The sequence below is a fragment of the Triticum urartu genome, chromosome 3, assembly GCF_003073215.2.
Source record: "Triticum urartu cultivar G1812 chromosome 3, Tu2.1, whole genome shotgun sequence".
In the NCBI taxonomy this organism is placed as follows: Eukaryota; Viridiplantae; Streptophyta; class Magnoliopsida; order Poales; family Poaceae; genus Triticum; species Triticum urartu.
Window position 1 is genome coordinate 208,853,703 of NC_053024.1, and position 22,533 is coordinate 208,876,235.

Below are 22,533 nucleotides of genomic sequence, written 5' to 3' on the forward strand. Positions count from 1 at the left end.
TAGCCAGTCCACCATGAGACAACTCCCGCATCTACTCGAGCAGAGGAGGAATTATGATGCAGCAGTCGCAGGCGACGGTGGCGGTGGCCGCACCGGCGGCGGCGGCGCGCGCGCACGAGCCAGCGGGCGGCGACGCGCCGCCGAAGCAGGTGGCGCAGGCGATGGAGCGGCTGGGCCGCGCGGGCAGGATCATCGCGGACATCCGGCTCGGCGCGGACCGCCTCCTCGAGGCGCTCTTCGTCGCCGCCAGCGCGCCGCCGGACAGCGCCCAGCAGCACATCGAGAGGAACGAGGAAGTCGTAGCTAAGGAGGAGGTCTCCATGCACCGCCACTTCGACGACCTCCGCGCCCTCGGCAGGTACTCGACTCCGCCCGCGCCCACTTTCTTCCATCTTGATCTGGGAGCTTCTTGTGAGCTCCCTTGGGTGGTTGTATCGTTTGGTTTGGGAAACAAGTTTCCGCTGGGATGGTTCCTGAAGCGTGTGGACAACAGCCACTATCCCATGTTCTGCCGGTATGCCTAGGGGAGACCGTATGCCTATGCCCTAAATCTAAGTCAGGACATTGTTGAGATAGTGGATATTAGTAGTACATGTTTAGATTATGTTGGGGAAATTGGTGCCCGTGATTCTGGCTAAGCTAATTTGAGTTGCGTAGCTGACTTTGCAAGAAAATTGTAACTCTTGAGGTAATTTGGTTAGACAGAGTTACTGTCAGCTAGATTCTGATCTTCTTTTGTTCTGCTTGGCCTAGTTTGTCCTCAACAAGGAACATATTTCGTGTAAAATATCCATGAGAAAATTTGATAACTTCGAACAAATGTATTGAGAGGTTTAAAATGAGATTGCGCTCTGATTTTGACAGAATCTCAGTAATGTTCCTTGCTAAGCCCCTCAGGTAGTCAGGTCTATGTTTTGCTTAATCACTCGACTTTGATCTAGATGTTTTAGGTGTTTGTGGCCTTTTCTGGAGACATAGCGTGATCTATTAAATTGGGATAATTCTAATTCTGTATAACACATGTTTTATACCTGGCTGTTTTGTTTAACTGCTGTGGCTAGAACTAGCATTTAGCAGCTATTGCTTCAGTATGACCCACGGCCATAATTTTACGCTAGAAATTCTCCCTACAAACATATTTCATCAGAGCAACATTTATCTTGTTCAGCGAGCCCTGTAATATTTGTATTGGATAGGAAATTGTGAACAGTTTGATAGTCTGCTTTGTGGTACTGCCTGTACGGCGCATGAACAGCTGTAGCAATATAATCTACTTATCCACTGCACATCAAAGATGTGCGAGTTGTCAATCTTTATGAAGCTGTGAAGTTACTTGTTAATTAATTATAGTTTTACATATATGAGTTAAGTTTTGAGAAAACACTGAAGTTACTAGATAAGGCTAATAAGCCGTGTGATTTGACTTATGGGTGATGAAAGCTATAAAGGTATCTGGAACCAATGTGAATAAAGTTCAGCAGCATACTTGAAAGTTATGAGTTAGTCACACTATTCTCCTACTGAACTGAAGTAAACATTTATATTCATAAAGACATCATAGGTTATGTGCATCCATACCAAAATTTCTTTGATTCTTTTGAACTTTTCAAGAGTAATCCCACATTTTTTTTCATTAACAGTTGGGGAATAGTCATTTAAAGGTTCAACTATATCCGAAGTATCATGTGTTCCTTTTTTAACATTTATTTTATGGTGATTAATTCATTTTATTTATTTTTTTCTGTTAGCAAGGCAATTGGAAGAGTCCGGGGTTCTAAATGGGGCCCTTAAAGCTCGAGGAAATTCATGGGGCTTGCACATGCCACTTGTGTGCCCAGATGGTGCTGTTGTGGCCTATGCTTGGAAGCGTCAATTGGCAGGCCAAGCTGGTGCATCAGCTGTTGACAGAACTAGGTGAAATTCATTACTTCCATGATGTTTGCCTTACTCTTGATTTGCTATTGATGTGCAGCATTTTTTTCCGGGAAAATGTAGAAAAACGTCTGTCTCAATGTGTTCAGATTAAAAGAAGTATATGTACAAGCCTTAAGAAACCCACTGGGAACACAATGTCTGTGGAACCAAGAATGAGGTTACGATGTCACCCGAACTGTACTTATACTTTGATAGTGTTTAATAGATGATGGACACCTGGTCTCTACGCACTTTTGTGTTGTTTCCACATCCACCAAGAGGTGAGCTGGATCAGCAATCATGTACCACCGGAGGTGATACCATAGATCTTATCTAGGAGAGTGGCATGCGACACTTTCACCAACCATCAGTGCGCTAAAAGATAAAGAAATGTAAGAGTGTTTAGATCACTACTTTAGTGATCTAAATGCTCTTATATTTCTTTACAGGGGGAGTAACTGACAAGCCCACCTTGATGCTAGGCGACGCCCTGTCACCTAGCCAGTTTATCCCACCCAGGTGGGCCCCTAGCCTGCTTGCCTATTCAGCAATTAGGTGCTAGGCACTGTTTTACAGACCGACTAGCGCCTAACGCCTTGGTGAACATGGCCAACCATACAATCAATTGAATGTATATTCAATGTTTTTTGTATAGTGTTACTCTCTAAAATACGATGATAATTTCTGGATCTCTCACTCCCTCCCTCCCTTTATATGTGGTTATGCGCGCACTGATTTATGCCTAAATGGAGAAATTGCTCTCCCGATGTTATTTCTTACTTTTTTCATGCATACAATTTCTAAGTGCTATATACCTAAAAACTTGGGAGGAAGCTTTTGGTTTGGGATTCATCTTGTTTCAATGTTGTTTTCAGGTTAGCTCTCAAGGCCTTCACTGACCAGAAAAGAAGATTCTTTCCTCATCTAGAAGACGAAGTTCTTAACCATCTCCATGATGGTGAATCTGGTATTGCTAAAAGGCCAAGGATGCCTGCGGGCAATGGAGAGCTGGAAGAAAAAACTTTGTCCGAGATACTTAAGAATCTAGAAAATGAAGTACCCAACATGAAAATATCCACGTATCGTCGTTTAGATTGGTCAAAAAGAGCTTCAGCATTAGCATCTCTGATGGATGATGACTTTGTGGATCCATCTAAGGAGTTGAACCTGCAAAATATGGGAAAATCGAGACCTGGTTCTGTGACGACTCCGATAGATCAGGTTGCAGTAATTGAGTTGCTGGTTCCTTCAATATTTAGAGTTGTAGTGTCATTGCATCCTGCAGGATCTGTTGATCCTGATGCTGTGGCATTCTTCTCTCCAACTGAGGTAAGAATGTCTTCCAAAAGCTGACTTCATTCATGATTCATCACAATTTTGAACTTTGCATAAGCAGACAAGCACTGGTGCAAAAAGTGTGTGTTCACTACCGTCTCCAGTCCAGAAATAACTTATGTATTGGACTTGGACAGAGTCTTAAGATATAACTTTAACCACAAACTTTTACTATAGTACAGGCATAAAACCCAAGAAAGATGTAATATTTTGGAAATACTTTCCGAGACAAATATGTACATATTATTTTTCAAGTTTCCGATATATGTTAAATGGTTTGGCAGTCAAAGTTATAAATTTTTGACCGAAGGTATGTCCAAAACACCGCTTCTTTGTGAACTGGAACGAGTACCCAATACCATATAAGTAGTTGCTTATGTAGCAAGATCACTTTCTGTGTCTTAGCATGTTCCCATTGATACACTTAATAGGCAAAGTGAGCATTCTTGTTGATAATGAGTGGGCAAGATATTATTTCTGACAGATGCAGTTATCCTCTGTTAGGGAGGAAGCTACCTTCATGCGAGAGGCTTGTCGGTGCATCACGTCTTTAAGCATGTGACGGTAAATGCTTCTTTTATGATCTTTGAGCTGATTATTTGTTCCCATAAGAGGCATTCGAATTGAAGCATGGGTGTACTGTTGTGATTATGTAGGAGCATGCTGACAAGGCATTGCAGTACTTCATCAGTGTGGAACCCAGTAAAGCACTTTCTATTTTATTGGTGAGTTGCAGCAAATTTTAGTCATTGAGATAAATATACTGCACGGCAGTAATCCAGTTATTACCAAAACTTATCGCTAGAAATCCATTGCAACAATTCTACCTTGCTTGTGTTTAAGTACTAACAGATGCAAACCTTTTGCAGCGTTGGATTGCTGATTATCAGACTCTATTTACAAAACTTTGCAGGTAATCCTCCTTAGATATGCAACTTGATTTGCATCATATCATCATCAACCATTTCTCCTGTACAGACAAGTAACACTGCATTATTTGTCATGCAGTAAATGCCGACGGCTTCTGCTCATGGACAAGTCTTTGGCTTTGCTTCTACCCCCGGTTCATCGCCCCTACCAGCAGATCTCGAGCATTGGTTCAGATCATCAGGAAGCCTATCACATTGGATGTTCTTCCTATGATGCCTGACGCTTCTACGCACTCTGGACTTCTAGCTAGGATGTTTCTAACACCATCACCCGACTGTATCTGTGCTATACCAGCCTAATCTGTAGGACGATGAAAATGTTGAAGTGAATTTTTAAGAACTAAAGGCTTGGTGATCGAGGAGTTACTCTGTTTACATTTTCACCTTACCTGTGTAAAACCTGTGTATCTCATGAGCAGAAATTGTGGTAAACAGATGTTGCAAATTTTGATAATTGTTATGTACTGAGCTTTAACTGCTCTGTGAAACTATGCGGGCATACATTGTTGATTTGTTTGTCGCTGCCTGAGAAATAATTATAAAATATTATGCATATGTATACAAGAAACTTCAAATTGGCGGATTACATGTACCGTGAAACACTGGAATAATTATCTGGAAAAAAGGAGTAACTGTGCTTGACATCTCAAACTGTTTATTCATATTTCTATAAATAGTCTTCATCAGTAGCAATGTTAAATTGTTACAACCTGCACCGAAATAATAGGAGTGGCAAACCAGGTGATTGTACTCCTGACTTAACCTAATTACATTGTTATAGATAACCAGTTTGTCAAATATTTACAGTACACACCTCTCAAGTAAGTTCTCATGAAAGCTCTTTGCAAGCTCCACTGCAGGTTAGTGGCTATTCAAAAAGCTCTCCTTGGGTGTTTCCCCATATCGCAAAGCTATACTATTATGTACAAATTTTACTACAGGACAAGCTGTGTTGCCAAAATGTATTAGATAGGCAACAGCCATCAGTTCAAGAGCTCTCCTGGAACGACTGCGACCGAGAAAACGCTGCGGGGTTCGCCTGTAAAGCACGGGCAGGGCGTGCATCTGCTGGCTGGCCCTTGCTCTCACCCTTGAACTGGAAAGGCTTGAAGACGCCAGGGTCTCCAGGTTTGATGCCAAGAGTTGCCCATATGGAACTCTTCGCTGCCTCATCGGGGTCATCGATGCGGAGCGTCTTGGGAACCCATAGTGATTTCTCCTCCTTGTCATCTTTCTGTGGATTGGGGTCCCTGGAATGCTTCCCCAGAGTAGGAGACCCATTGCCTGAACAGCTGCTGTTGCTTGACCCAGACGGCGATATGCACCCGTTGGTCCCGACCCATGGTGTGTTCCATGCCGCGGCTGGCCAGCTTGGTAAGCAACCCCAGAGTGCAGGTGGAACAATAGGATATGGAAACGGGGGTGCAGGAAGCCTTGAGCCTGGCATCATGGGAGAGTTCATCCATGGCGCCGAACTAGTGCTGCAGCTTTCTGATGGAGAAGCAGACTCGGGCATACTTCCACCCGGCACCATTACAGGAAGGTTGTTCCACCCCATGCTCCATGGGTACATGAAAGGAGGTCCAAGGTAATACTGAGGCACCGGACCAACCCCATTACAGTAAACAGGCGCTCCGTTCTGACCAGGCGGGACTGCGTTTGCAGGTAACCCATTGTTTGATGTGGTAGTCGATGCGCATGAGTTATCTTCCCTGGTTTCATCTCTTGGTACAGATCCAGCATTGGTCACATTCTGCTCTTCAATGTTCAGCACCGATACCATCGATTCACAAAGTGGCACCTCAGGCCCAAACTTGAGAACTGTTTCATTTCTACTGGCTGATTGTGTCGGGATGGAAGGTAGAGATGCAAGGACTTCTGGGTTCACTGTGTCAGAGATGTCTACTCTAGACCCCAGCAGACAATCAGGGGCCATCAACAACTGACGGTAGTGCAGCGCTGAATTCTTGCTTTTGCGCCTCCCAGCACCGACAGGTACATTCCTCATACTCCCCCCTGCAGTCCAATACCTTTGGCAATTCTTACAGAAGTGCCTTGGTTGATTAACATTGTAGTTGTTGTAATAGCAGAACTTTGTATCCATGCTGTTGCACCGAGGGCAAGGTATAATTTTATCTGGCTTCTTGAGCACCCTATCCTGGCCTGATTCGTCATTTGATTTCTTCTCATTTTCCTCCTTCGGGTCTGATGCCACCTTCTCTTCAGCATTGCTTATCTGGGCCTGGTCGTCTTTCTTATGGTCCAAGGTAGATGAACTGGCTGTTTCTGCATTTTGTTTGGCTTGTGGTGCATCAACCTCCATTTCGTCATCTTTTCTCTCCCTTAGTTCATCACCTTTCATTCCACCATCTTCTTTCTCTTCTGGAGCGTCCACCTTCATTTCACTATCGCCTTTGTCTTTTGTTTCTTTGTGTTGTTCCTATAAAATTGCAACACGAGGTACTGTTAAAAGAGTACTTCAACTCAAACAAAACAGAAGTTACTATATTTAACATCTTGCAGAGGTGAGAACATTATGTTTCTGCAGATGCACCAATAGGTCAAAAACATGATCATAAATCAAATCAACTATAGTCTTCATAGGGGACAATATTGGCTAACAAAAGATCCGAGATATTGCCATATTGGTTATGTTACCACTCCACACATAGAAAACTTGGAAGCATTGCGTCCTCAAATACTAACCAAAACTAGCATAGCATGCGCATTTAACCACGGTAAGACAGCGTTAAGAAAACCACAGAAATTCATCACGGGGTTCAAGTTCGGCTGCTTGAACACAAAATCGAAATTCGATCAGCTTAGCGCAGCGGCAATAGACACTTGTAAGTTGGGCCAAAAAAGAGCAAATAAAAGATGTACTGTACGACATATGGTGACATATGATATGACATACGATTTTGCGTGCCCTGCTTTAACAAGATCAAGGTATTCTGGGTCAGGTGTTCAAAACAGAAGCCCCCCCAGGTGACCACTCGTGAACAAATGAAGATGAGAAGCCCCTTGAAGGACCACCCCATGCTCAAAACAAGCTGAATTCTGCATGGATGGCTTACTCTGCACTCCTAATAACCACTTCTGAGGAAGCAGCATGACAACACCCTACCAACTCTGTTGTGTCCTCACCCAGCCATCTATATGTAGGCAACATGTGGTATGTCTTCTTCTGTTCATGCACCAAATGGAAGTGATAACTAACTTTTCAATTTACTCCAGTTATGGTAATAATTCCGTGTTCAACTTCATTTTGTCTAACGAAATAAGGTGTAACAAAAATGAGAAGAAGAGGAAAGGCAAATGATATACAAAAATGGTTTGCTGGTTCCCAGGCGACCGAGAAATTACTATTTCTAAGCTACTTCAAAACAAATGTTCGATTGGGTCATCAAGATTTGTTCAAGTACAAAACTATGACAGTAGTATCTTGATCGGAAGGCTATTACCGTTGACTCAGAGATTAGTAACTCCGAGGAGTCCCATACAGTATAATATAAAAATGAATAGACGATTGTTAATCCCCATTAATCAGCATCTCGCTCACAGCATGGTAGTACAATTATTGTTGTACCTCCGGACCCCACAGCTAGGAGACCTTTCGCTGCAGCTTTTTTGGAAACAAAGATAGAGCCCAAATAGGAGAAACCGACGTCCAGCTGTGCCTGGCCAAAGAGATTACCCCTCCTGTACTTTTGGACCTATCCATTCTGAGATCCAGACGAAACCCGGTCTATTTTATCATCCTGCGGGTCACCTGATCAGCATGCACATCCTCGCCGTTTATCTAAACCTCGAGTCCACTCTATAAAATTCTAAACCTCGAATCCACCCACCCTCGTTCTCCAATTCGATCGCCGGATTCTAAACATTTTGTAGTAATTTTTATTTTTATTACAAGTAAGTATTTTGCAATATGCAGACTCTAAACATGATGGGATGAAGGTGCGCCTCCTTGATTTCGCACGGAAACCGAGGAACATGCATATTGAAATTGTCGATCAAACAAAAGCCCTCCTTGAGCTAACCTTATTATTATCAGCCTCTGGCTCGGCCTCTGACTCCTGCGGCGGCGGCGGCGGCGGGTGCTCGGAGCCGGCCGTCGCCTCCGCTTCCGGCGGCCCGGGCGCAGCGTCAGGAACCAACGGGATCACCCGCCCGAAGAGCTTTATGCCAGAATCCATCTGATCCGACATCGTCGATCCCACCCGCGGACCCGGCAAGGATCGATCGCGGGCTGCCGCTGCCTCTGCTATTGTCACTGCAAGTTGAGCGAAGTTGCGAGAGAGCAAACACCGAGCTGGTGGAGGGAGAGATGAGGGGAAGGGGGGCTAATGGATATAGCTGCTACTCTACATGGGGAATATGGGATTGAAGTATCAAGCCGAAGGGGCAAAAATAAAAGGTACTAGGGTGAATTTCACACTGGGGACTTCTTTTATTAAGAAATGGGTTTAATGCACGCGTGTCCTCTACCAGTATAATAATTGCACAAGCATCCCAGTGAAATGATGCTAGTAAGTAGTATTCCCAGTACACCAGTAATTCATGGGTCCTTTTTTTACCTAAAAAAATCATGGGATGTTTTGCGAATGGATACATTTACGGCAATAACATAGGAACTTTGCTTCGGTATATTATCCCATAAAAGTTAAACGATTTTGATGAGATTAAATATGGAGATTACAAGGTATTGTACCATTTAATGAAAAAGGATAATATAGTCTCAGGCTAGTAGTAATATCACTAGTAACATCATGTTTTTCAAGATAATTTTGCTTATGTGATGCACATATTTAATGATGAGAGAGGTGATGGTGGTAACTTAGCTAGTTACTGTAACATCACACATACCAAGACAATATGAGTCTATAGGCTAATAAATGAACCATAACATGACAACACACATATGTTACTACCCATTGTGAAGGTAGTAACTTAGCCTAGTAAAATATGATGTTACTAGTTTAAGTTACTCCCCATTATGGCTAGTCTAATAGTGGGAGTAACTGTACTCCCTTCATTTTTATTTAGTCCGCATATTAGCTTTGGTCAAAGTCAAACTTTGTAAACTTTGACTAAGTTTATAAACAAAAATATTAACATATACAATAAAAGATCAATACCACTAGATTCATTATTGAATGTACTTTCACATCATATAGATTTGTTATGGTAAATGTTTATATATTTTTTTATAAACTTGGTCAAACTTTGCAAAGTTTGACTTCGGTCAAACCTAATATGCAGACTAAATAAAAACGGAGGGAGCAGTAATATAGCGCAGTTCAAGAAAATTTTGCTTATGTGGCATGTAGTTAATAAGGAGAGAGGTGTTTAGAGAAACATAATATGTTACTGTAACATAGCGTTTCCCGAGAAAGAATGAGTCTACAAGATAATAAATGAAACCATCTATAACACTACTACTCCCTCCTTTTCGATTTATAGGGCTTATCTCAAAATTTTAGTTTTTCCATTTTATAAGGCTCAATTTGGTTGTTTCCCATCACATGTTCAGACTTCAAGGTGCATTAAATCATTGCATGCAAGTATTAAGAGAAAACTGGCCAACGCATGCACTTTATGCATGCATGCATTGCAATTAATGCATTTGTAAACACAATTTTTTGACGAAAATAAGAGCATTAATTGGGTGCTTTTGCAAACTACAAAAAATATTCCACCACTCATCATGTCCTTTGGTTGGTAAGATTTTTGAATTGAGCCTTATAAACCGGAAAGGAGGGAGTACTATGTTACTTTGCACTATAAAAGTAGTAATTTAGACTAGTGTTATATGTATGCGAAAATGCATAGGCGCATCTGCGGGCTCATCCTCCCTATATCTCACCATTGAGTAAGCATAGGGATCTGTACCGCTATATTAGTCTGCGTGTATTTCTCAAATTTAATTAAACGTATGCTTTCTTTTAGGAGAGGTATTTTTCTATAATCTTACTTATCCCTGACAAAGAATAAATACATCAACGTGTGAACACATTTACATGTGAACGATTGCACACTTGGGCTGGACATCTCACAATGCCCCACATGCATGTAAATTTTAAGAGCTCTACGTTTTGAATCATATAAACACATCTAATAAATGCAGCTTGTGGAGTACCAAGTTCCTAGAAAATTTCTTTCAATGCTAATTCCTAGACAATTGTGTAGGTAAATCCGAGAGATTTTTCAACATATTTCATATTGTTTTTTTCTTAAGTGAAAAACTGAGAACTTCATGATAATAGTTCTAGAAACTTATTCATAATAATCTCAGTTTTTTTTGAAAATCTAAGGAATTATTCTCTTCTGGAAAGCTGAGGATTTAATAATAAAATTCTAAGAAAGGTGCAATTAATCGTCAAAATCAAAACAAATGTATCCCGTCACATAGACACAAACGAAATTGCTACAGGCCATCGGTGGAAGAGAAAGTTTCTTTCTTTACATTTTTACAGTGCTTCATCATGGTTCTTTTTATTAAATGGACGTGTACTAAAAGTCTTTGCCATTCATTGCTTGGTTGAAATCTTTGCTATGTTTGTTAGACACAGTACCTCGAATTGAATGACTATGGAGAGCATCTACTGCTGCCATATACACAAGCACGATGTATTGCGCTCTCGCTGCCACTTAAACTAAAACCTGCACCGATCCCCAAACGAACAACTAGTGGCTTTAATTCAAGGGGTGTGCGTCGCCGTGTGCTCTCCGTCCGTGTCCCATATGCATGACATTAGTATAAGTTACTCCCCACTATGACCAGCCTTATGTATCCAAATCAATCTACTCAATGTGTTTGGTCTACAGGCTAATATGGCGATAGCCTTTTTAAATAACTCTAAGATTCATGCAAACTTTTCAGGGGGTGTAGTAGTATCATAATATTTTTTGCAAAAATAAGATCATAATCTTCTACTAAAACATTTGTCTCGTTAGCATGTTAAAGACCACGTTTTATGTTCAAAACAAGAACGGTTTAAGGCATCTCTAGTTATCCACAGAGACATTTGGACGTGTCCGCTGACATCCTCATTTATCAAAAAATTGTGGTTCTTTGTGAGATGCCTCATTGGTTAATGCTGTGGCGATGATTAAGTCCAGGTACTGGTTAGTGGGTTCACTCGGTAAAAGAGGCATGCATTGAGAAGCACAGGGTAAAGTGGATGTGTCAAAATTTAGAGGGGGGCTCGGTTTCCGAAACTAGCATATCTTCAATGATGCAATGCTTGCTAAGAAAGCGTGGAGGCCAAGCTCAATGTTGATTGGGCTTTCACCCAGGCGGATGGCACTGGAGGTGGTGGCATGATCCGGCGTGACTCCAGCGGCTCAGTCAACTTCACATCGTGCGGGTACTTAAGGGTGTGTACGAGTGTGTTGGAGGCGGAGCTCGAGGCAATTAGGGAAGGTATTGAGCTGGCCTTATAACTGAGCACTCAACCTTTATAGTAGAGTCCGATTGTGTTGTTGTGGTAAATATGATCAAAGAGGTTGCTTGGAGGGGGTCGTGAACACACATATTATCTCATGTGAGGAGAGAGAAAAATGTTGTAAGCCATGCCCTTGGGCAAATGGATCACTCTAGCCCCAAGACTGAGGTTTGGCTTCGAGTAGGACCTGATGAAATTAGTGAAGTTTGTCTAGAGAATTGTATTGACTCTATTTGATGAATGAATCTATCATTCCCCACAACAAAGCAAGTATGGAGGCCGTTGGAGCAGCCAAACAGCTTGTGTGCTTGAGTTATAAAGGGGCGATACTACTTCAATGGAGAGTTTTTACAAGCCAGATGTCCTCAAAGTTCCTCCTCACATGGAAGGCGATTATACAAGGGAATAAAATGTTGTTGGAGGGCTTGATTAGGTGTGTTGGGGATTGTTTGACGACGTAAATATGGCATGACAAGTCAAATCTCGGATGAACTGGTGGAACTAGTGGGGGACCTCATTTACGCCATAACATGGGAGCAAGATGTGGATCTCATTCAATCGGCCTTCATTCCTCCAAATGCGGAGGCAACCTTATGTATGCCATGACAGAGAGTAATGGCGAGTGATTTTTGGCCTGGGCATGGGAGCAATTGGGTGTGGTCAGGTCGGCATACCAATGATGGTGGAGGAAAGTTTTTGAGTGAAGGTTTACCATGTTGTTCTGGGATTCGCCCCGTGATTTTATGATCTCATTGCATGTGGTCATGCCAGGTTATTCTGGGATTCACCCCGTGATTTCTTTGATATGAAGTGCCAAAGTTACACCCATTGACACGGGCTAGGGATTTTCTCGACCTATCGTTCATTAGCAAGAAGGACGAAGTGATGATAACATCTGTCATGTGGCCTATATGGGGGAATCAAAACAAACATGCTCCTGGAGAGATTGGATACCAGTCGCTGTGTTCTATGCAATTGACAAACTTGTAAAGTCCCTGGATGTTACTCCAGCACTTTTAGGTGGGGAGTATATGTTGGAACAGAGATGGATGATGATTGCTAGGTTATGGCCTAACTAGTTTTTTTGTGAAGGACGATTACCCCCGGCCTTTGATGCACATAGCCATATGGCCTAACTAGTTAGACCCCAAGTGCAATGGTTTGTACTAAACAACAATATTCCCCTCACTAAGAAACTAAGGTATCAATATGTGGAGGTACAAGGTTCTTACATCAATGATAAGCTTTGCAACATAAATTAAACTTCCCTTGTGCCCACTTCAATAACTAATAATTCACTCTTAGACCGAGATACCCTTTGCATCATCCAAGTCTTAAGTATAAAATGGATAATTATTACCTTAGGCAAGATGACATAGTGTTGTGTTGCAATATTTCATTGGAAGCATCGTACAAAGATTTATCCTTAGTGGCAATAATACAGTGCATTCCTTTTCCATTTTTTGTCGTCATGGTAGTTTACTTGCAAAATTCAAAACCAACTAATGCACACATTTCCCACTGTTATCCATCTAATTAACCAAGAAAAAGAAAATAACCAAAGAAAATTATGCGTATATAAATAAAACATAGGGCATCAACACAATTTGAACATAAAGAAATAATTCATCACATGATCGCCATCACTGTTAAGGTTTACATTAGATGGACGATAATTGGGTAGGGAAGCTCAAATAACCATTGTATTAAACTACAAAGAGGAGAGATTACATCTTGGCTACTATCGTCAACCCATAGTTCACAAGATGGACTATTGAAAATGATGGAGGTTAATGAAGATGGCGATGAATCCCACTCTGTCAGACTACGAAATCAGGGCTGAAACAAAGATCGTTTCGGAAAGCGAAGTGGCGGCAGAGAAAAACTAGTTGATAGATATGACGGAAATCGGGAGGAGTATATAAAGCATGTTGCAATGGGAGAGCACCTAGGGTGCCCTAGGGCTCATACACCCACCCTAGGGCCAAGGGCGCCTACACAAGGTATTTGGGCCCACTGGGCTTCCCTTGCCGTGGATCTTGGTTGTAATCCTCCCTCGGACATCCTAAGTGCGTCTGAATTTTTTTCCAGTTTTTTTCTAAGATACGTAGATATTTTATTGTCCAAAATATAAAAATAGCGAAAAATAGAAACTAGCACTCGACACTAAATTAATATGTTAGTTCTAAAAAGAACTTTAAAAACATTACATAAATGATGCATAATAGGAAAAACATACAAAAATTGAACATATGGAGGATGGCTAGTTAAAAATCAACATGTTGGAGATGTATCAAGAAGAACATATGGAGGATGGTTAGTTAAAAATCAACACTGACATGGTATTGATCCCTAAATTGAGATGTGCAGGAGCAGAAGTTGTGGTGTGTTATCATAAGGGTGTCACCATCTATGGAAGGGGCCCAAGTATTGTTCTTTCTACGACCCATTCACCATTAAGCTACTAGCCTCTTGAGATGCTATGCACATGGCAATGGAAATTGGTTTGCAATATCTTGTGCTTGAAAATGATCGTTAGGTGATTCAGTCGTTGTGTGGAAGCGCGGGATGGACACTCGACAAGATGAAAAGTTTTCAGAGATATGATTTCGTGTCTCTCACATTTCTAGGGTCTAATCTAACCCTTGCTAGAAGAAGCGCCAATATACTTGCGCATTGGTGCTCGGGGGCAATTAATATAGATGTAACTTATTTTTTCTTTGATGTATCCCCTGATTACCTGGTTGAGGTTATTCAGTTAGATATGAATCATCTAGATGAATAAACTTTGTCCTGATGATGGTTATAGGAAATTGAAATACCCAAGTTGTTCACCCCACGAGAGAGAAGGGGGAGAGAAAGGAGAGAGACAACATAAAGAGGGGAAATGGTTGGGGTGAGGCAGAGCAGACGTTGTCGCTGACATGTCCAAACTTCCTCATTTATTTCCCACCTATGGGATGGGTCTGGAGGAGTTCATACATTTGAGATAATTTGGGAGCCCATTGGATTCCCTCTATTCGAACGGTGTTCGGACTATCCAGACAGATAAATTGAGGCATCGTAGGGGATGGCCTTGGAGATGCCCCTTACAAACTTGGGAACACTGGATAGAGTGTACTGGACACCTTAGGTATTTAGGGAGGGGGAGTAAATGGCATTGGGAAATTTAAGAGGGCATGGAGTTGGGCTCGTAGAAGAAAAGAATAGTGCAGATACTCAGGGCATCTCCAACGGAAACAGACACATTATCTGTCCGCGGACCACGTCTGGACGGTCCTGCGGACGTGATACATGAGGGAGCCATCCAACCATTATTCCCAAAATTCCTAATTTGTCCGATTGGGGGGGGAGAGAGAGAAGGGAGAGGGATCAAGTGGTTGCTTTTGGTTGGGGTATGTGTGTCCGGTGTGCAGATGGGAAGAGAGAGGGAAAAAGAGGAGGACCACGGGGTTGTCTTTCCCAAGACTCCCGCATAGCCCCCCCAAGGTTGTTGCCAGGATATCCAAAAAAAGACATGCGGACTGGTTCACAGACATTTAGAGTCCCTGCTGAATGGCAAAAGGAGGCAAAAGTGATGCGAACACCATAGTTTGGACATCTACGATAGTTTTGAGGATCTCCTTTCGAGATGCCCTTAACTAACTCACCTTTAAACGAGGTTTAACCCTCATATATTTTTAGATGCTTAATTTCGGAGGCATGGAATCTGATTGCATGAATAGTTTGTTTTCATGAGGGGGAATTGCATGAATTTGAGACCATATTTTTAACACAAATTTATTATTATTAGATCCCACTAAAAATGTTCCTTTTGTTGGTTCTACATATATAGCGTATCTAGCATTACAATGGATTATCACGGTCTCATATTTTAATCCTTATATTTACATGTTTTTATTTTTGTTTCACATGGTTCGCCAATTTTTTAAACTATTTTTCATAGTTGATTTTAAAATAAACATCACAATTGCAAACTGAGCTTTAGCGGAAAAAACTGTATTTTCTTGCAGATTAAAAACATAATTAATCAGTTTCTAGACTATTATGGGCATCAAGACCTACTTCAGCATCTTAGTTATGCCCCTCGTACTCATCTAAGGCAGTGTCATATGCAAACAAGCATGTACGAAGTTTAAAGTTGCACATCTTGAGCTTGGGGTCCACATCCATGCATAATCATGTTTATTTGGACTTGTGGCATTTTCTAAAAAATGAAAGACTTCTTAGGAGGATGGACAACTTAGTTCATCTAGATGGTGGTAACATTACTTTTTTAACTTAGTTTGTTCTTCGATTGATTATTTTAGTTACTAATAGAGAATGATAAGGTGGTGATAAAAAGGAGACAAAAGTGGCTTGGCTGATATTGCCACCAGTTAAAGATATTTATTTATGCCTATATAAGAGACATAATTTAGTTTTTATATTTTTAGTAAGAAGTTTTAATTTTTTAATCCAACCTTTCATAAAAAAATCAATATGCTTGTTATCTCCTAATTGATTGGTCTATAATTTGATCCTTGATACATGCATATTTTACATGTTATATTTAATAAAAAATATTTTTTCTCTTAATTAGTGATGTTATTTGAATTTTCAGGGTAGTGGCTCTTTTATTTAACATGTGAAAGAATTTTGATTATTTACGGATATACGGAGGCTTAAAATTTCTCTTGCTTGTAATAATTTTAGAGTCAATTCCAGTTTTATCTCTACTCTGACATTTTTGACAATAATTACCCCATTTTACAACTTCTCATCTGGGTTACTTCCTTTAGCGACAATTTGCCAGTTTTACCTCATTTAGCAAATGTTTTTCAGCTTGTTACCCAATTACATTTTTAGAGTGATCTACCAGGTGAGTCACAGCTACCAGGTACACATGGCATGCCACATCATGGTTGTACTCATTGTATTTTTTTCTCGTGCTTGAACTTGTTTGCATCTATAAGTCGGACCCCTCCCACACACTCATTGTTTAGCGTTACCATCTCCATGATGTGGTGAGTGTACACCCAGCAACCATACAATGGAAATGTGTTTGATTAAGCCATTCAACTCGTTGGTGCATATAACAAAATGCCAGAAGAAAACTCATGGCATGGCACATCACGAGTACCCTGTGGAAGAAAAACACATGTTAGACCACCCTCAAAAATATAAAAGGAATACAAGTAGCGAAAATTTCTCTAAATGTGGTAATCTGGATGAACAAGTGCTAAATGAGGTAATTAATGTAATGTCACAATAGAGAGTAATAACTAAAATTCACTCTAATTTTTAAATGTATAGGACTTGTTATAAATCATGCATAAACCATGTTTTTTATAGTTTCTGTCCACATGCGTGATGTTGGATGTAACAAAACAGTCAAGAAGATTGTTGTTTCATGGTTGAACAATGTTCAACATGTTTTACATGTACACATTTACTTGTGTAATACTCCCTCCGTCCGAAAAAACTTGTCCCAATCTTGTCTCTCAGATGGATATTTTAATATGAACTAGGAACGGACTGAAATGAGTGACCAAGCATCCAAAACATGTCTATGTATATATCCAATTTAGAAAAAAGTTTAAATATTTCATAATTGAGAAAAAAGGGAGTACAAAACAATATGTGGATTTCTTTTGTTTGAGTGGACAAGTGCAAACAGCATGCGATTTTGAGCTGTGAGCTGAACTCATGTCGATGTGGTATGGGCACAGAGGTGGACATACGAGCAAAAGCATTCATGTTAGTGTACAGAGATTGCAACATTTGGCCAAGTAGCACAGATACAGGTCACATGGAAATGTAATTTATCCTCCCCATGCGTGTTTGTTGCCTAGCTGAAAGCACGGTCGCCGGCATGAAAGAAATCTGGCTGGTTTAGCTTTGCATGCCATGCAATTGATATCCTGACAAGTTTTTTCTTATATCCTTTATTTAAATGTTGTAATATCTCACTTCATCTTACCTCAGACTCCACAAGTGGAACTCTATCCTTTCTCTTCCCCTTGAGTGGAGGAGTAGTGTTGCTGAAAATTATCTCATCTGAGGCTGCCGTATCTTTAGGAACACCACTTCCTTCTGCATTTTGTACCTGCGAGCAAACAGGAGCTGCAAGTTCAGGACAAGAAGAAGGAACAAAGAAATTCATGTAAGATGACTCCTCTGCTCCCTCTCTGATTATTTGCCACATAGGTGATTTGAGGAAAGTTGTAGCCCATTCAAACTTATCAGGGTTCAATAAAGTGGAGCAAATAAAATCCAGCCATTCAAGTGGTACCTGAACTTCTGTAGATCCTTCCATCTGTTTGGAGAAGTGAAGTTCCCAAGCAACCCAGCATGCAGGTTTCTGTCCCACTGAATCTGCAGATGTGTCAGGATCTGAATTCTTAGCTAAAATTTTCCTTTGATAGTGAAGCTTGGGGTGCAGAACAATCTGAGGATGAAAGAGAATGATAATTGTTACTTGCAGTAACTAGCAATGATTTGGAGTTGACTGCATCTTTGTCCTCTAACATTTCAATTTTTTCATCTATTGTATCACTGTGAGCAGCTACTGCCTCCAGAGCAAGTTGATATTCAGAAGATGTAGCAAGTTGAATGATAGGATCATCTCCTTATGCTAAATTAAGATTGAAGAAAGAGACTTATTCCTCATTATGGACAATTGGTAAAAGTCCATCACTTGGCTGATTGGGAACATTAGCATGCTCATTTAAAGGCTCAATATCATTGGGCACATCCAACATTATATCATTGAGATCTTGGTTTAAATCAAATTCTGCATGTTGACCTTGAGGCAAGAGGTTAAATAAGTCCACATGACCACCAAGTACTGGAGATTCCTGTAGGTGCACATGTGCATGCTGTCCCTGGGCTTGCTGGGCTGGGACAGGCCCCAGGCACAGGTTAAGATCTGGAAGCCCATGATGCACATATTGGGCCCGGTCCACTTGATTCAAAACAGCATTTCCCTCCACGTTCTGATTCGAAACATCATTTCCCTCCACATTAAAAATTTGACTACACCTTACTGCAAGGTGGACCCAAAGGTGTGTTCTGAAGAGAATCTTCTCAAGAAGAAAGCAAAGAAGGGAGGGAAGCAACCTGCTTGGAAGGATTAAAAATGGAGACCACCAAGAGGAAAAGGATCTAGAAGAAAAGGATCACAAGACCCTACTTTTGGATAGATAATGTGTGGCAATGTATTGGCCTAAGTTATGTTATCAGAACTGTATTTTGTGAACTGTATGAAATGTGCCCACTCAGGATATCTTGGTTTGTGAGACACAGTTATTTGATGGTTTGCGTGCCTACCTTTAATCACATGTATGATTCCCAAAAGTTGTGGAATGTAGTTGGAACAACTTTGCAATGTTTAAATCCTGGAATATCTTAAATTGGAATGTGAGGGGCATCAACTCAAGTGAAAAATGGCTTGCCATCTCCAACAAAATTGATGAAGCAAATAGTTCTGTGATTTTCTTACAAGAAACAAAACGGGAATCTTTTGACAGTAATTACATCAAAAAGTTTTTCCCTAAAAGGATAAACAAATTTGATTATTTGCCTTCAGTGGGTGCCTTAGGAGGACTGCCAGTAGCTTCAAATGATAGCATGTTTCAGGGTGAGTGCCTTTATAAAAATGATTTCTCAATCTCAATGAGATTCACTTCAGTGCACACTGGAGCTGCTTGGATCTTGACAAACATCTATGGACCTTGTGATAACGAGGGCACGCAAAATTTCCTATCTTGGTTTAAGAATATTCAGATGCACATAGACACAGACTGGATCATCACAGGAGATTTTAATTATATTAGATATCTCTCAAACAGAAACATGGGAAATGGAGACAATCATAATATGATGCAGTTTAATGAAGCTATCGGTAACTTAGCCTTGGTGGAAATTCCTTTAAAAGGAAGAAGTTACACATGGAGCAATATTCAGCAGGCCCCACTTCTTGAAAAGATTGACTGGGTCTTCACCTCAGAAAGCTGGTCCACAACTTACCCCAACACCATGGCTCTTCCATTATCCAAGCCAGTATCAGATCATTCTCCTTTTTTCATTTCTGTTGGTACTGAAATCCCAAAAGCTCGGATTTTTAGATTTGAGAATTTCTGGCTTCAACATCATAACTTCAAAGAAACAGTGCAAAGAATTTGGTGTGAGCCTCTGCAAGAAAGTGATAGTGCTAAAAATTGATCACTACAAAATTCAAGAGACTCAGGAAAGGTTTGAAAATTTGGAGCAAAAATGTTTCCAATCTAGCTGGAGTCATACAGGCCACTAATGCAATGATCTTGATGTGGGACCTTTTTGAGGAATATACAATACTCACATATATGGAAAATAACAGCAGAGAGATGCTCAAAGAACACCTTCTAAAACGGCTATCTTTTCAGAGAATTTATTGCAAGCAAAGGGCAACAATGAAATGGGTAAAGTTTGGAGATGAAAATTCCAAGTTCTTTCAAGACAAGGCCACTGTCAAATACAGGCATAATTATATTTAAATGATAGAAGACAACAATGGCAATGAGCACACTAAACATTTTTCGAAGGTTGTCATTCTATGGAATTCCTTCAAAGAAAGGCCAGGCAGGATTGATAAAACTTTTGATCCTCTTAACCTGCTTAGTCTAATCACAAGATTTGAAGCATTAGAAGACCTTGAATGCCCTTTCACCAAAAAAGAAATAGATGAGGTTGTCAAGCACCTGCCATCAGGTAAAGCACCTAGACCAGATGGTTTCAATGGGGACTTCATCAAAGCATGCTGGGATATCATAGCTGAGGATTTTTATCATCTAATTAAGGATTTCTATGAGGGGAAATTTTCTCTTCAAAGCATAAATGCCTCCTTCATAACTTTGATCCCCAAGAAAGATAATCCAGTTTGTGCTAGTGACTTTAGACCAATTTCTCTCTTGAATGGTACAATCAAGATTATTACAAAACTGCTAGCTAACAGACTGCAGACTGTTATACTTAATCTAGTTCACACAAAACAGTATGGATTTATCAAGAGCAGAACCATTCCTAATTGTCTAGGGTGGGCCTTTTAATATTTACACCATTGTCATCAATCCAAAAAACCAATAGTGGTGCTCAAGCTGGACTTTGAAAAGGCTTTTGATCTGATTGACCATAAAACCATTTTGGCAATACTTAGAGCAAGAGGTTTTGGGGACAGATGGATAAACTGGATCAACATGATTCTATCATCTGGGTCTTCCTCTGTTCTGCTAAATGGAGTCCCTGGCAAATTTTTGAAATGCAAAAAAGGAGTCAGGCAGGGAGATCCCCTACCCCCCCTCTTATTTGTTTTAGCAGCAGATCTTCTGCAATCAATTCTAAATGAGGCCATGAAACAACAGTTAATACAAACTCCCATTGGAAGCCAAGCTTGCCCTGATTTCCAAGTCATTCAATATGCTGATGATACAATTCTAGTTCTGCCTACAGATGCACAGCAACTATCTCAAGTCAAAAATCTTATCTTACAACTGAGTTCACAGGGATTAAGGTCAACTATGACAAATCTTTCATGGTGCCTATTAATGTTCCACCCCAACACATGCCTAATCTACTCAACAGTCTAGGATGCAAGCAAGGAAGTTCCCCTTTCACATATTTGGGGCTGCCCCTAAGAACTTCCAAGCCAAAGATTGAGGATTTCATCCCCATGATGCAAAGGATAGAAAGAAGGTTAACTGGATGCTCCACTATGCTTTCTTATGATGGCAATATGCTATTGATCAAATCTGTTTTTGCTTCACTGCCTATCTTCTTTATGTGCACTCTGGCACTTCCCATGGGGGTCATAGATCAAATCAACAAATATTTAAGAAACTTCCTTTGGAGAAAATTTGGAATAGAAGATAGAGGTACAGCTTTAATAGCATGGACCGAGGTTTGTCAGCCAAAAAAGTATGGAGGACTGGGAATCCTAGATATTGCTATTCACAACAAAGCTTTGCTCATGAAAAATATTTATAAATTCCCCAACAAGGAGGACATTCCCTGGATCAAACTTTTATGGGAGAAGTATCATCACACAGAACCACCCATGGGGAAATCAGAAGGATCTTTTTGGTGGAAGGCACATATTCCATTACTGCATCAATTTAAAGCAATCAGCAAATATGCAGTTGGATCAGGACAATCGGTTCTTTTTTGGAAGGATGATTGGTTGGATCAACCTCTATAGCAAGATGTTCCTGAACTTCATTCATATGCCAATAATGAAAATCAACCATTGCAAAACTTTTTGGAAGTTCAAAACTGGTCTGAAAATTTCAACCTCCCAATGTCAGTGCAAGCTTATGATCAATTTCAACAGCTTCAAACTTTTAACCTTGAAGTGCATCCAGACACTAAGGATACTTGGACAATTCAGGGTCAAAAAGGCAAATACACAACTATCCACATTTACCATCTATTGCTTGAACGAAAGGATGAACACCCTATTTTCAGCCTGATATGGAATAGCTCTAGCAGATTAAAACCAATGTTGGGGATATCGCTTATCGGGAACTTATCGGTCGACCCATGATAAGAGGTAAATCGGCAAGTTTATCGGCATATCGACCGATTTATCGCCATATCAGCTGATTTATCGGCCAGACAACGATAAGCGATAAATCGGCCGATTTATCGGAATATCGGAAGATATCTTGAACAGTATTTAAAACACAAAAAAATTCTGGCTAGTGGTACATTGCAGAATTAATACCAGAGCACCTCTTCGGAGAAAAGGTATGCATCTAGATGATCCGTATTGTCCAGTCTACAATCAAAAGGCCGAGGAAACAAACATGCATTTACTTTAGGACTGTAATTTTGCACAAGAATGTTGGAACTCTCTGATTCCAAATAGACTAAGAGGTACTTCCAGATAT

General features: G+C 40.6%; 2 protein-coding genes across 3 annotated transcripts; one reads left to right on the forward strand and one right to left on the reverse strand.

Moving 5' to 3' along the window:
* The first annotated feature begins 7 nt into the window (after window positions 1-7).
* On the forward strand, window positions 8-4,669 carry LOC125543625 (mediator of RNA polymerase II transcription subunit 27). Of its 2 annotated transcripts, none has more exons than XR_007298623.1 (7): window positions 8-358; window positions 1,753-1,914; window positions 2,790-3,243; window positions 3,734-3,813; window positions 3,906-3,974; window positions 4,119-4,162; window positions 4,258-4,400. XR_007298623.1 is itself a non-coding variant. In XM_048707036.1 (7 exons), exons 1-7 carry the CDS (start codon window positions 54-56, stop codon window positions 4,397-4,399), a joined length of 1,236 nt encoding a protein of 411 aa, XP_048562993.1. In that variant the 5' UTR covers window positions 9-53; the 3' UTR covers window positions 4,400-4,669. The 2 variants fall into 2 exon arrangements, 1 of the variants encoding a protein (XP_048562993.1); XM_048707036.1 differs by having other exon boundaries at window positions 9-358; window positions 3,754-3,813; window positions 4,258-4,669.
* Window positions 4,670-4,794: 125 nt separating this feature from the next.
* On the reverse strand, window positions 4,795-8,600 carry LOC125543624 (cyclic dof factor 2-like). Its single transcript, XM_048707035.1, has 2 exons — window positions 8,222-8,600; window positions 4,795-6,618 (listed from the first exon to the last, which is right to left on the reverse strand). Exons 1-2 carry the CDS (start codon window positions 8,387-8,389, stop codon window positions 5,167-5,169), a joined length of 1,620 nt encoding a protein of 539 aa, XP_048562992.1. The 5' UTR covers window positions 8,390-8,600; the 3' UTR covers window positions 4,795-5,166.
* Between the last annotated feature and the right edge of the window lie 13,933 nt (window positions 8,601-22,533).